Source organism: Bubalus kerabau, chromosome 4, assembly GCF_029407905.1.
Source record: "Bubalus kerabau isolate K-KA32 ecotype Philippines breed swamp buffalo chromosome 4, PCC_UOA_SB_1v2, whole genome shotgun sequence".
Lineage (NCBI taxonomy): Eukaryota > Metazoa > Chordata > Mammalia > Artiodactyla > Bovidae > Bubalus > Bubalus kerabau.
The window spans coordinates 2,583,575-2,599,594 of NC_073627.1; the positions used below are offsets into that span (position 1 = coordinate 2,583,575).

The window sequence follows — 16,020 nt, forward strand, 5'->3', positions numbered from 1 at the left end:
CCAGAGATGGGCCGCACACGAGTGGGGTCCTTCCCGCCCTGGCTGTGCGCCCCTTCCCTCTGACGACTGCCTGGGGCGCCTTCTGGCTCCCTTGCTTTTCTTGTCCTTTGTTCCGACGCTCTGAACCCTGGGTCGCCTCTTTCCCACGTGAACTAGCGTAAGGACGACGCTTTCACTCCGCGGGACGCAGCCTCCAGCGTCCAGGCTGACTCGCTGGCTCCAGCTTGGGCTCTTCCTGGGCCCCCGCGTTAGTTAGTGGTAGTGGCTCAGTCGTGTCCCTGCACGCGTGCGTGCCAAGTCCCTTCAGTCGAGTCCCGCTCTGTGACCCCGTGGGCTGGAGCCCGCCGGGCCCCTCTGTCCATGGATTCTCCAGGCGAGAACTCTGGAGGGGACGTTCCTACGCAGGGATGGAACCCGGGTGTCCCGCGTCGCAGGCAGACTCCGCCGGGAGGACGCGGCCCGCGGCACGGCGCGCTGGGGCCACCTGGTGGCCGAAAGCGCTCCCGTCTCGCCGGCGGCTCTCACCCGGCGCCCAGGTGGCTGGAAACGGCGCGCCTCAGGCTCTCCTGGGGGCTTCCCTGGTGACTCAGCGGTAGAGAACCCACCTGCCAATGCAGGAGACCCGGGTTCCATCCCTGGGTCAGGAAGGTGCCCTCCAGCGTTCTTGCCTGGGAAGGCCCATGGACAGAGGAGCCTGGCGGGCTACAGCCCAGGGATCACAGAGTCGGACACGACTGTGCACTGAACGACAGCAAAAGCCCAAAAGGTCAAAGCACGAACATAAACAGTCCCCAGGACAGGTGCCAGCCTGCTCTCTGAGGTGAGACCGGGCTTTGCGCTTCTCACCCTTGAGAAGCTCCGATCCTTACCCGAGCTGCCTCACCTGCGTGATGCCTCTGCCTCGGGTTATCGAGAGGTGGACTTCAGTGACCTCTAATGGCTTTATTTAGCAAATGCTATGACCCTGGCGAGGTCCGTGTGGAGACATGGGGGAAATAATTAATTACTATTTTTGATAGTAAATAATAATTGATATTCTTTGGAAGTCTGCATTTAAGCAAGAGTGGCAGCAAGACTTCTAATCATGTAGCTTTGTGTATGTGCAGCTGTTTTTATGCTGCATAAAATTAATCTGATTAATTAGATTTGCAAGAACTGCTTAGGTCCTTGAGAAACATTGGTTCATTAAATTCAAAATCTTATCTAAGTGTTGAATCAATTTATTTAAATATTCTAAGGAAAATGATATATATTCAATATTTGGAAATAATTTAATCTGTTAAATGTAATAAAATGTAAGCAACAATGATTGCTTTATATTTTTACAAAATAGATTTGAGATAAAAAAGATCTACAAGAATGTCTAGTTTAAAATATGAATGTGAACTAAAACACAGGTGACTGTCAATGCTGGGCTGGATGAAGCACAAGCTGGAATCAAGATTGCCGGAGAACTATCATCAACTTCAGATACACAGGTGAAGGTGAAGTCGCTTAGTCGTGTCCGACTCTTTGCGACCCCATGGACTGTAGCCTACCAGGCTCCTCCGTCCATGGGATTTTCCAGGCAAGAGTACTGGAGTGGGGTGCCATTTCCTTCTCCAGGGGATCTTCCCAACCCGGGGATTGAACCCGGGTCTCCCGCATTGTAGGTAGACGCTCTTACCGTCTGAGCCACCAGGGAAGCCCTTATAATTAGTTTTATTATAAAGGATTCAAACGAGGATCAACCAAATGAAGACACATGGACGATGAGGTAAGGTCTGGGAGGAAACGCAGAGCTTCCACACCCTTTCTTTGTGGAATCGAGGCTCATCGCTGCTGCAGGTGATACGGCTCAGAAGGCAGAAAATGAAGAACTAAAGAGTGTCTTGGTGAGGGTGAAGGAGGAGAGTGAAAAAGTTGGCTTAAAACTCAACATTAAAAAAAAAAAAAGATCATGGCATCTGGTCCCATCACTTCATGGCAAGTAGATGGGGATAAAGGGGCAACAGTGAGAGATTTTATTTTTTGGCTCCAAAGTCACTTCGGATGGTGACTCCAGCCATGAAATTAAAAGACGCATGCTACTTGGAAGAAAAGCTATGACCAACCTAAACAGCATATTAAAAAGCAGAGACATCACTTTGTCAACTAAGGTCCATATAGTCAAAGCTATTGTTTTTCCAGTAGTCATGTACAGATGAGAGAGTTAGACCATAAAGAAGGCTGAGTGTCAAAGAATTGATTCTTTTCCAACTGTGGTGGTGGAGAAGACTCTTGAGAATCCCTTGGACGGCAAGGAAATCAACCCTGAATACTCTTTAGAAGGACTGATGCGAAAACTGAAGCTCCAATACTTTGGCCATCTGATGTGAAGAGCTGACTCACTGGAAAAGACCCTGATGCTGGGAAAGACTGAGGGCAGGAGAAGCAGATGACAGAGGATGAGATGGTTGGATGGCATCACCAACTCAATGGACATGAGTTTGAGCAAGCTTGGGGAGAGAGTAAAGGACAAGGAAGCCTTGCATGCTACAGTCCATGAGGCTGCAAAGAGTCGGACATGACAGCGACTGAGTAATAACTATCAGTGTTCCTTCTTGAACATTCTTGAAAACACTGAACAGATACTAAAAATACATTACTAACAATTTCAGGGCCAGGTTTTTCCTTCATTTTTAATATACGCTAAGTAACAAAGTATCCATTTCGTTCAAAATGAAAAGCTGTGTTAAATTTTCAGTTCTTAAAGCTTATTACTAATACTATAATATTTACTTTTCTTAAATGGGTGCATTGAGAATTACATGTAACGAATTATGAATAAAAAAGAAGTAAACTTTTACCTTATAAGAATAGCTGATATAACAATTATTCACCTGAGAATAGATTTTTTCATTTTATGTAACATATTCTTTCGGGAAAGAAAATGAAAAATCATTTAGCAATATTACAAATACATTAGAGAGGAGCATTTCTATTTTTAAAAGATGAACATCTATTAATGCATTACATAAAAATACAGCATGTTTTGTCAGATTCTTAGTACAACCAGAAGAAAATGTGTAGCCAATAGAACAATAAAAGCAGGACACCACTAACCCTCAGTAGAACTGTGCCCCAACAAAACATTGTTCAGCCAGCAAAGCACCATCATATTGTATCAGAGTTAGGACCCAAGTACCTGGGGGCTTCTCTGGGGGCTCAAGGGTGAAGAACAGGCCTACCACTGCCGGAGATGCAGGTTCCATCCCTGGATCAGGAAGATCCCTGGAGAAGGAAATGGCAACCTACTCCAGTGTTCTTGCCTGGAAAATGCCATGGACAGAGGAGCCTGGTGGGCTGCATTCATGGGGTTGCAGAGTCGGACACGACTGAGTGCTAAATAACCGAAGTTTCTAACGTCCTCCTACTGGACTGTAAGATCTTATAAGGCCAAAGTGGAGAGTTAACAGTTTTATCCAAAGACCCACAGCTTGAAACATGATCACTAAAATGTCAGTGGAATTAAATTACTCTAAAAACATTTTAATGATAAAAATACTGGTTTTAGATAGTTTGGGGCGATTTAAAGGAAAGAAGGCGTTTAGGGGAACCTGCAGCCTTTTACTGAGAACAAGCCCGCCGGAAAGCTAAAGCGGCTCAGGGAGGGACAGAGTGGAGTCTGCGCATTGCTGTGCTCCTCCCGCCTCCTTCCTGGGGCTGCAGACGGACCTTTGCCAAGTTGGTCACTGACCACCGCCACTCCGTGAAGTCCAGCCTTTACTGTTAAAATCTGACTGTGGACGGAAAACATAAGCCAGGGCGTGTGGCTTTTTTCCTAGCTTCTTCCTAATATATGTATTTATATTTATTTGCATTGATACAAAAAAAAATAAGCTTTGAGGTTATAATTTAAGACATTTGAACTGTACAGTCAGTAAAGCTAAACTCTGTATTTGACTTGCTGTGCCCTTTTCTTCCTACTCCACTCACCCTGGTTTTCCTAAGTAGTAGTTAAGCTGTACTTCTGATTAGGAAAAATGCTCCTACTGTGAAAAAATGGGAACAGATCATTCCTATGAATAATGCATGACCAAGATGTATCCACTCGAAGTATGTAAATACTTAAAAAAAAATTTTTTTTTAAATGCTTACAAGAGCACAATAACAGTACAATAATGAACCAGACAGATGCGAATTATGACCGGTGAGCACAACTGCAAAACTGTATCCCCAAAGAGAAGCCCCGGGTGTTACATTAACATTAGACACTAAAAGATATCTCTTTAAATTTACAGCAACCAATTTGCCATGACTTGCTTAGAAAGTACAGTGTGTTGCTTATTAATTTATCTATAAAGGGAAAGGTCTTCCCTCAAATGTTTCTGGACTTGTATTCATCATGCAGTGCTACAGTTTAAAAGTGACAGCTTTTACTAAAGATTCTAAGAGTGAGATTCTCAGGTGAAGAACCAAAGGTTAGTAGCGGGAGGTGAGTGCCGTGATAACAGGAGGTTAGACCCTAGTGCCAACTGAATCCTACAAGGAGAAATAACTTTGATGTGGGTTGCAGATGCCAGTGGAGGCTCTAAGACAGCTCGTTTAGTTAGAAGGAAGACCTGAGACACCAGGCAAGGTCCCTGTACTGTTAGGAATGTGACGGGAACAGCAGAGGAAATTGCCAGTCGCACACTTGTCCTGAGGCTGAGGAAGGTGCTCCGCTGTATCCTCAGCTGCACAGCCGGACTCACAGCTGTCTCACCGCACAGCACAGCGAAAAGTTCAGGTTCACCACGTGAGTTAGCAGCCTCATCAAAGGGTTTGCATCTTCAGAGAAACTCGGCACCAAACCCTTCTGTTGTGATTGCTGTTCTCTAAGACTCTCTGTCACACAGTATAGTCACACCCCAATATACCTGTTTTCCCGAAGTTGGTAACTCTCATTCATCTGGTTGAGATATAATGTCAACTGGGACTTCCCAGGTGGCACAGTGGTAAAGAACACGCCTGCCGACGCAGGAGACACAAGAGACACAGGTTTGATCCCTGGATTGGTTAGATCCCCTGGAGGAGGGCATGGCAACCCACTCCAGCGTCCTTGCCTGGAGAATTCCATGGACAGAGGAGCCTGGTGGGCGACAGTCCAGGGGGTCGCAGGGAGTCAGACACGACCGAGCAACTGAGCTCACAGCACAGTATGCTTTACATTATATCCCTACCGTCCACACACGGGGTCTACACAGAAGTATTTGTACGGATACCTTAACCAAAATCTCACTTCAACTCTTGTCATACAAGGAAACTGGTTTCTTATTAAAGAGAATTGTGTAGAATTTACTTTTCCTTAATTTAATGACCACAAGTTTATCTATGTTCCACCATATTCCAAAGTGAATCTGAGGTGAGTAACTAAACAAATTCACAGTGATATACTTAAAACTCTACAAAGGAGAGATATTCAAATAACAAAGTTCATTTATAGACTAAAACATATTCTTTGTAATGAAGAAGACAAAAGATTTCCATTTTCCGTCAGGGTGGAGGAGAAGGTATGGATTAATTCTTGCAGCCCTATAGATGTCTGTCATTCTAGCCCCAAACAACCGAAGGATCAGATTGGTACATGGTAAGAGTCTAGACACAGTCTTCCACAATAACTGAAACATCTCTGAATTTTACCGTAAGCAAAGGAACTGTACCTGAGTTACTTACGTCTACAGTCACCTACCAGAGCAAGGTCTCATTTCAGTTATTTCGGCGAATGCATCTCGCCCAGTGAACGCCATGGCCTGCAAACCTCTCTCCGCAAGCAGCCTGTCCAGTGTTTAGCTTTTTAGGAGGCCAACTTCCATTCAGTTTCTCTTAGAAATTAAAAAGGAGAGTGGACTTTCGCTTTATGCCTCTGTTCTACGTACTTGTCTTCTTATTTAGATTGGGGCATTACATGCTTATGTAACTAGATGGTATAAACTTACAGATAGCTACTCAAAATAAAATGATTCTATCACTATGTCTTCAAATCATAAATTCACAAGCACTGCTTCTGAAAAGTGAACAAGGACATAGCCAACTTCACGCACAGACTATAGCACCACACACTGCAGACGCCAACGCGCAGGCTCACGTGGCTGCACGCAAGTTTATTTGAAGAAAAGCGAAACACACAGCTGATGGCATCAAGGGAGTGAGGGAAACCCCAAGTGCTCTCTCGGCTCTTCGACTATTGTTCAAGCAATAAACTGTTAAACCAAAAACTAAATCGTAAACGAAAGAAATGCGGGAAGCGGGGTGAGCAGCATGAATTCAAAACACGACTCTGTCCTCCTGCGCCCTTTCCCACCAGAGCGCGCTGCTCAAGGTGCCACACGTGTTGTCTTCCTCCTCCTGCGCTTTCGTGAGTTCCACAAAAACCTACGTGGAGATAAATGAGTACAGTATTCTGCACTGCGATTATCCTAGGAACACTTTAACTACATCAGCAGTGGCATGAGGCTGTACCTAAATACACGAACCACTCAAGTATCAAGAGATACACTTAATATTATTTAAACAGAATGATCCCCACTAATCTATATACTGATGAATGTCATTTTAGAGGATTAATAGATCATTTTTTTTGACTGATAAAGTAGCACTGTGGTAAAGGATAATTTATAAATATTTAAGCAATATAATTTCAGATGTGCCAATATGAATGCCATCCATCATGACTCATTTTCTTGAAGCTAAAAAAAAAGAGCTATTCAAAACAAACAGATGGAGAACCTCAAGTTGTTGAAAATTCACACAGTTGAGGAACACTCCACAGTAACCGGTCTCTGGCTCACAATCTCCTTCCCTCTCCATAACAAACCTAAACACTTAGATACTGCACTCTTTCTTCTACAGAAGTTTTAACAGTTAACTTTGGGGTACCTGTTCCAACGTTGCTTGAGAAAAGCTGTACTCTTCAACAGCGAATGTATGTTTAGCTGTGAAAACACAAAAAGTAGTATTTCACTTAATAATATTTTTGAATAATCAAGTGGCAATACCTACTGAGTGACTAACCACTTGCGCTTTTTTCCTCTCTCCGATGGGCCCACTCAGCTTCAGGATGTCAGTGACGTCACCCCCTACCGGCCTCCCCTCCCCCGCCCGGGCCGCCGCACAGCCCGGGGCCCCACAGCCCGGGGCGTGGGCTCACGGGGGCGCGGGCTCACGGGGCCGCCGCACAGCCCGGGGCGCGGGCTCACGGGGCCGCGCAGGCTCACGGGCCGCCCCACAGCCCTGGGCACAGGCTCATAGGGCCGCGCAGGGTCACGAGACCGCGCAGGGTCACGGGGCGCCCCACAGCCCTGGGCACGAGCTCATGGGGGCACGCGGGTTCACGGGCCACACCACAGCCCGGGGCGCGGGCTCACGGGCCGCCCCACAGCCCTGGGCGCGGACTGAAGGCCGCGTCCCGCTGCCCATTCTCCCAGCAGCTCCTCGACCCCTCCTCCGCTTCTGCCGCGTTACTCCTTTTGGTTCATGCTTCTGTTGATCCCTGCTCTCTATCTCCCACCCCCACAATTCCAGCACAGTCTGTCCTGGACTTCTGCAACTAGATTCCGGATATCAGTTCTGTGTCCATATACTTCTTTATATTTATTTTAGATCCTTTTGCAATCTAATCCAGTATCAAAGTTCTGGTTTTCTATTCACTCCCTTAATTCTCCCGCATTACTTCTAATGTCCCCTTTAATCATAAAGCAAGCACCAGGAAACATAGGCTGCTTCATGGTTTTCAGGTACTTTTTTATAAACTGACCTGGACCTGAACACATGCCCGTCCAGAAGATGCCTCTCTCTCCTGGTGAGGTGTCTGTATCCCACCTAACATTTATCTTTAAAACGCTGACATCCCACAAACGTCTCTGCAGGTCGGTTCAGGAAGGCCCACCCTTCTGCACCATGAACTCTCCTCTCCTTTCTCCTGCTGCCCCTGGGTCTTGCTCCCATGGCTCCTTCCATGGCCTAATACAAAGTGAGGACTCAAGAAATCCAATGCTCTGGCTTCTGGACTGAACTGCTGCTGCTACTGCTAAGTTTCGTCAGTCGTGTCCGACTCTGTGTGACCCCATAGATGGCAGCCGGTGCACCAGGCTCCCCCGTCCCTGGGATTCTCCAGGCAAGAACACTGCAGTGGGTTGCCATTTCCTTCTCCAATGCATGAGAGTGAAAAATGAAAGTGAAGTCACTCAGTCGTGTCCGACTCTTAGCAACCCCGTGGACTGTAGCCCACCAGGCTCCTCCATCCATGGGATTTTCCAGGCAAGAGTACTGGAGTGGGGTGCCATTGCCTTCTCCGCTGGACTGAACTAGTGCGGGCTAATTAAATTGAACTTTCTCAGACGCAACGTAAAAGCTGGGGTGACGTCCTCTCAAGAGGGTGAAAGGCTTACACGACAACACAGCTCATCGACAAAATCCCAGGCTGTATTTTCCTATAGCTTAGATTCAGTTAACAGAAGGTCATCTTACTGTAGTTTCTGCAGTAAACTGAGACCCAACTTCTAAACTTTTTCATAAAATTCCCTCATAATTTGAAAGCCACCTCACAGTGTTTTTCAAATTATTACTCACCTTCTTCCAGCTTAGAAAAAGACTGTGAAAGGGACTGAACGTCTTCCTTAGGAACTTTATAAGCCAGAATAGTAGAAAAACTGAAAGCAAAGAGGAAGGAAAATTCAGAAGTGACCACTAACTGTGTGTTCCAAAGCCAAAATTCAATACTTTAAAACTTCAAAATAAAACTCCCATAATTTGACACTTATTTAGATAAAAATCATTTTAAATCTTAAAATATTTCCACACACAATAAAATAACTCTTTCCTTACTACCAAATAAAAGCTGTCAAAACTTTAAATACTATCACATATTGAAAGATCTAACATTAAAAATAAGTTAAATGTGAAGGCCATTCATCAAACTACATTAGTCCAATAATGACAGCATTTCCCCCCCAATCCTTAATACAGTAACCAATTTTCATGATTACTGCTCTATAGAGAAATGCAACTACATTTTTAAAAACTTCACCTTTCCTGACGGCTTGCGTTTGGGAAAATACACTGAATTTCTCTTTGAAGACGGTCTACTTCCAGGTCTTCTATCCAATCCTTTAATTTGATTTCCAAAAAGTATCCTTTTCCATATTTACTCTTCAGATGCTGGACTGTCCCAATACACCTGTAGTGAATTTTAAAAGAATGTATAGATATGAAAGAACCTGATAGTTTCAAAGGTATTTCTCACTTAAGGATAATTTAGGACTTCTGTGGTGGTCCAGTGGTTAGTCTGCCAGTCACCGCCGGGGACATGAGCTCAGTCCCTGGTCTTGTTCCAACTAAGCCCGTGGCCGCAGCAAGCCCGTGTGCCTCCACCAGAGAAGCTACCGCAGGGAGAAGCCCACACCCGCCGTCGAGTAGCCTCCTCCTCACAACTAGAGGAAGCCTGCTCACAGCAACAGATCCAGCGCAACCAAAAATAAAGTTCATTATAGAGAAAAGAACAGATGAGTAAAATTCTTATGCTGGAGTCCTTGGCCAATTTATGTAAAAGTTGCAAAGGTTAGAGAGAACAGGGAGTCTGCACCGGCAGAACAGCTGGCCAATTTTTGGGAGAAGTAACACATTCCCAAGTAATTCTATGGAAAGCTGATTAAACAAGGAAGCATGTCTCAACACTTAAACTGATACGGATCATACGACCTCTCTGAAATGCCGCCGCCGCAGCCCATACCCCGCCTCCCACCGGCTGACGCCCACCTCAGCCGCCCAGACACCATGATGGCCACTCGGTCGCAGACGGCCTCCGCCTCCTCCATGTAGTGAGTGGTCAGGATAGCGGCCCGCTTCCTGTTTTTGAATGCGGTTCTAATCGCTCTCCTACAAAATACAAATGAAACGAACAGAAGGGAAGATGGCACCTGAATGTTAACGAAAACACCCAAGTTTTTAAAAATCCAGCTCTTGGGGTCACAGATTTACCAAATATCAACTGCTATACTTATTATACTCTGCCCAGCTATGATTCCTCTATCCTAACTAATTTACCTTATTTCTGAAAGCCTGTCAAGTGGAAAGAAAAGTTCATGATTTCAAGTGTCCCTATGGGTTGAAAGTGTGTTAACCAACCAGTTATACAAACTGAAGAACTTTCATGTTAGAAGAACATAAACAGCCACAGAATCACAGGGAAATCTTAACATGTGTCTGACCCAAACCTCACATTTCACAGACGTGGAAACCTAGGCTCAAACAGTCTGTCAGCTACTTAGCAGAGAGTTTCAATGCACATAATGTACATTCTAGACAGTAGGTTATGAGATGTTCACTTACGTATGTTACTTTAGACGAGAAGAAAACCATGTAAAAACTATTCAGACAACACTATTCTCATTTTGGTCCCAGAATACATAATGTATTGTTAACACTTCATGAAAAATATGATTAAGTTTAAGGGGATCTCTAGAAACCCTTAATCACAATTTTTCCTTCCGTGCAGGACTTTGAATGAGTATGTACCCGTAACTGACAGGAACCCGAGTGACGGCGTCCCCGCCTCACACTCACCACATGTGCTGCTTGGCTTTGGGATCCATGCCTGTGGATGGCTCGTCCAGCAGCGTGACCGGGGGGTTCCCCAGCATGCTCAGGGCGAAGCACAGCTGGGGGACGACAAACACGGGGGGCTGTAAAACACTCGCCGGCGCGGTGCTGGGCGCTGGGCTGCACGCGCGCGGTCTGCAAACGCACCTTGCGCCTGATTCCTGCAGGAAGTTTCTTCACCGTTTTCTGCAGGTGTTCTTTTAGATCAAGTGCATTTGTTATTCTGCAAAAGAAATGGCATGAAATGAGCATGCCATGATACCCACAGATACAATTAATAATACAGACTGTGGTCCCTGAGGCTGTTTTTTCTTCTTAAAACAGTTGGTGGAAGCTCATTTCAAATAAATCAACATCATGACTATAAGTTTCGCTTTAAATTAAAATAGGTTTCGTGGCAATTCATAAGTACATTTATTCTATATTCAGAAACAGAAGTGTTTTCATTTTCATAGCTGTCATAAGTTGGTAAAAGAATACATGGAAAAGTAATGATCTTTTTCCATGAAAACTATGATCCAGGGAAATGCCTGTTGTGAAATTTTGAAACTGTGTGTCATGACCTTCCGCAGGTGACAGAGGGTGCTGAAGGCAGGGCCTTACCGATCCGTGACCTCCTGCACGTCACTGGCTCTCATCCCTTTCACAGCTCCGTAGATCTGGAGGTGCTCCTGCAGGGTGATGTCTCGCCACAGGGGGTTGATCTGGGGACAGTAGCCCATACACCTCACAGAGTCGTCATCTTCAGCTGGGTGTGGAGAGTAGTCGCCTAGGAAGACCTGCAGAAAGACAAACCGAGTGCAAGGACTGCTTCTGGTTCACCCAACGTCAAAAAGGAAGTGGCCGGTGGATTGACTGACTCCTTCCCGGAGTCAGGATAACGCCAGGTCAGACTCTCTCTCCTTTCTGAGGAAGATGGGACCTACACTGCTGAGCTGGAGGTGAGTGACCTGGTCAGAAACGGGGACCAGGGATGCAGGGCTTGGGGTGTGGGGGAAAGAGGCACAGATTTAACCACGAGGGTCAGGGGCTAGTTTTATGTGTTCATTTATTTATTTATTTATTTCCGGCTGTGCTGGGTCTGTGTTGCTGCAACAGCCTTTGTCCAGTGGCAGCGAGCAGGTTTCTTACCACGGTGGTCTCTCTTGCTGTGGGGCACCGGCTCGAGGGCACGTGGGGCTCAGTAATGTGGCTCCCAGGCTCTCGAGCACATGCTCAGATGCAGCGCACGAGCTTAGTTGCTCGGCGGCACGTGGGATCTTCCCAGATCAGGGATCAAACCTGGGTCTCCTGCATTGACAGGTGGATTCTTTACTGCTGAGCCACCAGGGAAACCCTGAAAGGTGCTATTTGGGCCAAGGAAATAAGTGAACTTGATCACCTGGTTTTCTATGGGATAAGGAATAGCCAACATAAGCAACACCCAAGGCAACAGAGTCAGGTGTGCTGGATGTTTTCTGGGAAAGCAGTGAGCCAGAGCCGCTGGCGAGGAGGAAGCGGGAGGTGGGATCAGGGCAGTCGTGCAAAGTTCATGCAGAGAGCTCAGGAGGCGCGCCCGTCACCAAAGGCTGGCTGAGGGCAGGCTCAGCTCCGCTCCTCCACTTCCTGAGGTCAACACAGGGGTGGTTGTTAAAGTCAGGGGACGAGCCACCTGGGCTTGTAATCACCACAAAACAGGAACACTGTATACATGTGTGCTCTGCATGTCCACACGGAAAGTTCACTATGTACAGTATTCTCAAAAAGAGAGCATAATTTGATCAAGCTCTCCTAAAAAATTAACACCAAAACCATAAAATTTGAGCACTGAAATCCCATTTGTCACTGTCATATTGTTAGTCTGTCACTAAGTCGTGCCTGTTTCTTTTCGACTCCATGGACTGCAGCACGCCAGGCTCCTCTGTCCTTTACCATCTCCCAGAGTTTGCTCAGATTCACGTCCATTGAGTTGGTGATGCTATCTAACTATCTCATCCTCTGTCATCCCCTTCTCCTCTTGCCCTCAACCTTTCCCAACATCAGGGTCTTTTCCAATGAGTCGGCTCTTCTGATCAAGTGGCCAAAGTATTGGAGCTTCAGCTTCAGCATCAGTAGTTCCAATGAATATTCAGGACTGATTTCCTTTAGGATGGACTGGTTTGATCTCCTTGCTGTTCAAGGGACTCTCAATAGTCTTTTCCAGCACCAATTCGAAAGCATCAATTCTTTGATGCTCAGCGTTTTTTATAGTCCCAGCTTTCACAGCCATACATGACTACTGGGAAAAAAACACAAACTGTATTCAATATAGGCCACACCCTGGACCATACCTGGCCTGAAGTTGGCTCAATGTCACCAACCAGGATATTAATAGTCGTGCTTTTGCCTGCGCCATTTGGACCCAACAGTCCCAAGATCTCTCCTGAGGGAATGAGAAGAAAAGTCATCAAATGCAAATCAAACTGAAAAATGAGAATTACTCTTCTGGGAAAGTTATTTAAGAAAAAAATAATTAAATACCAGCCTTTTTTCACACAGAAGGAGACATATTTATTTGCCACTTTCTTTACTTTTCTTGTAGGAAGAAAATCTTTCTTGTCTTCATATTCTTTATGCAGATTATTGACCATAATGGCTGGTTTCTAATAAGGAAAATAGGATTTTAAAAGAGAGTTATAAATCAAATATCTATCACTAAATGAAAGGCAGTATACACCTCATGTCCATGTCATAAGAACTGTATTTCCTAATGAGGGGTACTATACAAATAAATATCCCATTTATGGCTGAAGTAATGGCTTACTCAAAAGTAAGTGGACAAAAATAGTTTTTCAAAGACAGGACTTTTTCCAGATTGATGCATATGAAAGAGGACTGTTTTTCCAGGTTAATTCCTGTGCGCGAGGAGCTGACCATTGCTGACCACTGCAGACAACCCAGCGCTAAAGACTAACTCACCTCCTCACAACACTGACAGCTCATCAGCTCTTTGACCTTCAGCCTTTCAGCTTTGACATCTTCATCTTCATCCTCATTGTTGGGTGGTTCTGAAAACTTTCTGTGTTTGGACTTTGTCGAAAGAGTCCTAGAAGTATAAACAGATTTTCAGGTAATACTAAGAAATTCAAGCACTAAGTACAGAAAAGACCGGGAAGAAAAAAAAACAACACATCAACATGAGCTCTGATGTTAGAGAGAGCTCTGTTAACCAGGTAAGGAAACTGGAGTGGATTGCCATATCCTCCTCCAGTGGATCTTCCCGACCCAGGGATCGAACCTGCATCTCTTGTTTCTCCTGCATTCTATACGGCTGAGCCTCCTGGGAAGCCTCTACAAGGTAGCATCACTTGGCAAAAACAAACAAACAGGTAGTGACGTCCTGCCACCAGCTTCAGCGTGGGTGAGCTTTCAGGACATTATGCTAAGTACAAGAAGCAGACAGGAAAAGGCCACGCCTTGTGTAAGTGCACTTATGTGACTGTGAAACTGGCAGACGTGCAGACAGAAAGCAGGTGAGCACTTAGAGAGGCTGAGGGGAAGCTGAGGGGGAAGGAAGTGACACCTAACGTGTACGAGGTTTCTTTTTGGGTGGGGGTGATGCAAATGAGAAAGTAAAGTGAAAGTCACTCAGTCGTGTCCGACTCTTTGTGACCCCATGGACCATACAGTCCATGGAATCCTCCAGGCCAGAATACTGGAGTGGGTAGCCTTTCCCTTCTCCAGGGGATCTTCCCAACCCAGGGATCAAACCCAGGTCTCTTTCACATTGCAGGCAGATTCTTTACTAGCTGAGCCACAAGGAAGGCCAAGAAAACTGGAATGGGTAGCCTATCCCTTCTCCAGTGGATCTTCCCAACCCAGGAATTGAAGCAGGGTCTCCTGCATTGAAGCCGGATTTTTTACCAACTGAGCTATGAGGGAATTAGATGACGGTGTGGTTGAACAGCTTTGTCAATATGCTAAAAAAAAAAAAAACCATGAAAATTAAAAACTGACCTGAAAAAGGGATCCTTCCTTAACGATCTGCCACCATATTTTTTCTCGTAGTACTGCAGGAGAAAGACCCACAGCACACAGTGCAGGTACGGCTGAAAGAAAAACAGCTCGTGACTGGACAATTGTTGGTTATTTTTTCTCCTGCCTGTACCAACAAAACCGAAAACCACCATCAATACATCAGGTTCCTTACCATCACTGAGAACATTCATCATCTTTTTTTTGCATGTAATACAGTGAGGCAGAGATGAATGTGAATGCAAACCAAGGCAGACCTTTAGTAACGATCTCTGTGTAGTTTTCTACTGGAAGGTTCATTTGCTGTCAGCTTCGTAAATTATAGAATTTTTCTAAAAAAGCTGTTTTTTGCTTCTATGGAAGCCAGATTTATTGTTAAATAGAATTAGTGGCATGTCAAAAAGCGCAGTGTATTAAAGTGGGTGTGTGCAACATGCAAAGCACACATTAGGCAGCAGAACTCACACGCCTAACTCCCCATGTGCCTTGTTTCTATGCAGCGGGATAACAGCTGAACACAGGGTTAGGACCTCTTGACCAAACTATGGTCAAGTGACTTCTTACCGATATAACAGCCACCAGAAGGCTATCCCACGGGTCGTAGGTGTCCTCAGTTCTCTGAAGATTCTTCCAAGTAATCTGAGACAAGAATGTTTGGAAATTTGTATGCAGCTGTAACACTGTGATGCAATGCGATCTGGTGTCTGTCCACAGTCCCTGGCACAAAACTTCTAAAGCCCTTGGGGTTTCCCAAGTGACAGGTGAGGAGAACCAGCCCCTTCCTGCTCACGGAGTCTCTGCTCCTGATGGGACCCTCCGGGGACGCAGGCTGACCGCCAGAGGAGCCAGCCAGACCCGAGAGCTGGCACTGCCGGTCTGGGCCACCGTCCCGGAGGGGAGGAGGGCCTGGAGACTCATCACTGCCTCCTCGCCAAGGGACGGAGCCACCCGGGGCTCAGGGAGCACCCCAGGCGGGGGGCGGCTCACCGCCGACGGCACGGGGGCAGGAGCCCTGCCTGCGGCCCTCGGTCCCTGGGGTCTACTGCAGGTCCACTGTGACACTCTGGGACGGGAATCCAGGGCTCCCCTGAGTTCTGGGAGCCGCTGGGGCAAATCACCGAACCTCCTAGAAGGGGGTCCAAGTCAGAGAGAAGGTGGGTGACGGGGGGCACCCACAACCTGCGTCTGGAGTCTGAGGTGGGGGGCAGCCTGCAGGATTGACCCCTCGACCCCCTGAGTCTGCACTAACTCTGCTCAGGGTCAGAACGGCAGCACGCGAGGGAAAAGCCCACATGTTTGGTGTTAGAAGCACTGTGAGTAGAGGAGACCATTTTCTTTGCTGCAATGTGTAGAAATAGTTGGATTAAAATTTTTAAAAAATGTATTTAATAGCAAACATGTCTCCTCCATAAACTAGCTAGCTATTCA

At 46.1% G+C, this 16,020-nt stretch overlaps 1 protein-coding gene across 3 annotated transcripts in view; it reads right to left on the reverse strand.

The window, feature by feature from the left end:
* Positions 1–4,084: 4,084 nt before the first annotated feature.
* Positions 4,085–16,020, reverse strand: part of ABCA5 (ATP binding cassette subfamily A member 5) — a 66,405-nt gene continuing 54,469 nt past the window's right edge. For all 3 annotated transcript variants that reach the window (XM_055575007.1, XM_055575008.1, XM_055575009.1), the window contains 13 exons: positions 15,157–15,231; positions 14,575–14,666; positions 13,537–13,663; positions 13,103–13,220; positions 12,909–13,000; positions 11,203–11,378; positions 10,747–10,822; positions 10,564–10,658; positions 9,757–9,876; positions 9,029–9,178; positions 8,572–8,651; positions 6,880–6,935; positions 4,085–6,375 (listed from right to left, as the gene is read on the reverse strand). In XM_055575007.1, the coding sequence (XP_055430982.1) occupies positions 6,268–6,375; positions 6,880–6,935; positions 8,572–8,651; positions 9,029–9,178; positions 9,757–9,876; positions 10,564–10,658; positions 10,747–10,822; positions 11,203–11,378; positions 12,909–13,000; positions 13,103–13,220; positions 13,537–13,663; positions 14,575–14,666; positions 15,157–15,231 (1,365 nt within the window). In that variant the 3' untranslated portion in view covers positions 4,085–6,267. The remainder of the gene's footprint in view (positions 6,376–6,879; positions 6,936–8,571; positions 8,652–9,028; positions 9,179–9,756; positions 9,877–10,563; positions 10,659–10,746; positions 10,823–11,202; positions 11,379–12,908; positions 13,001–13,102; positions 13,221–13,536; positions 13,664–14,574; positions 14,667–15,156; positions 15,232–16,020) is intronic.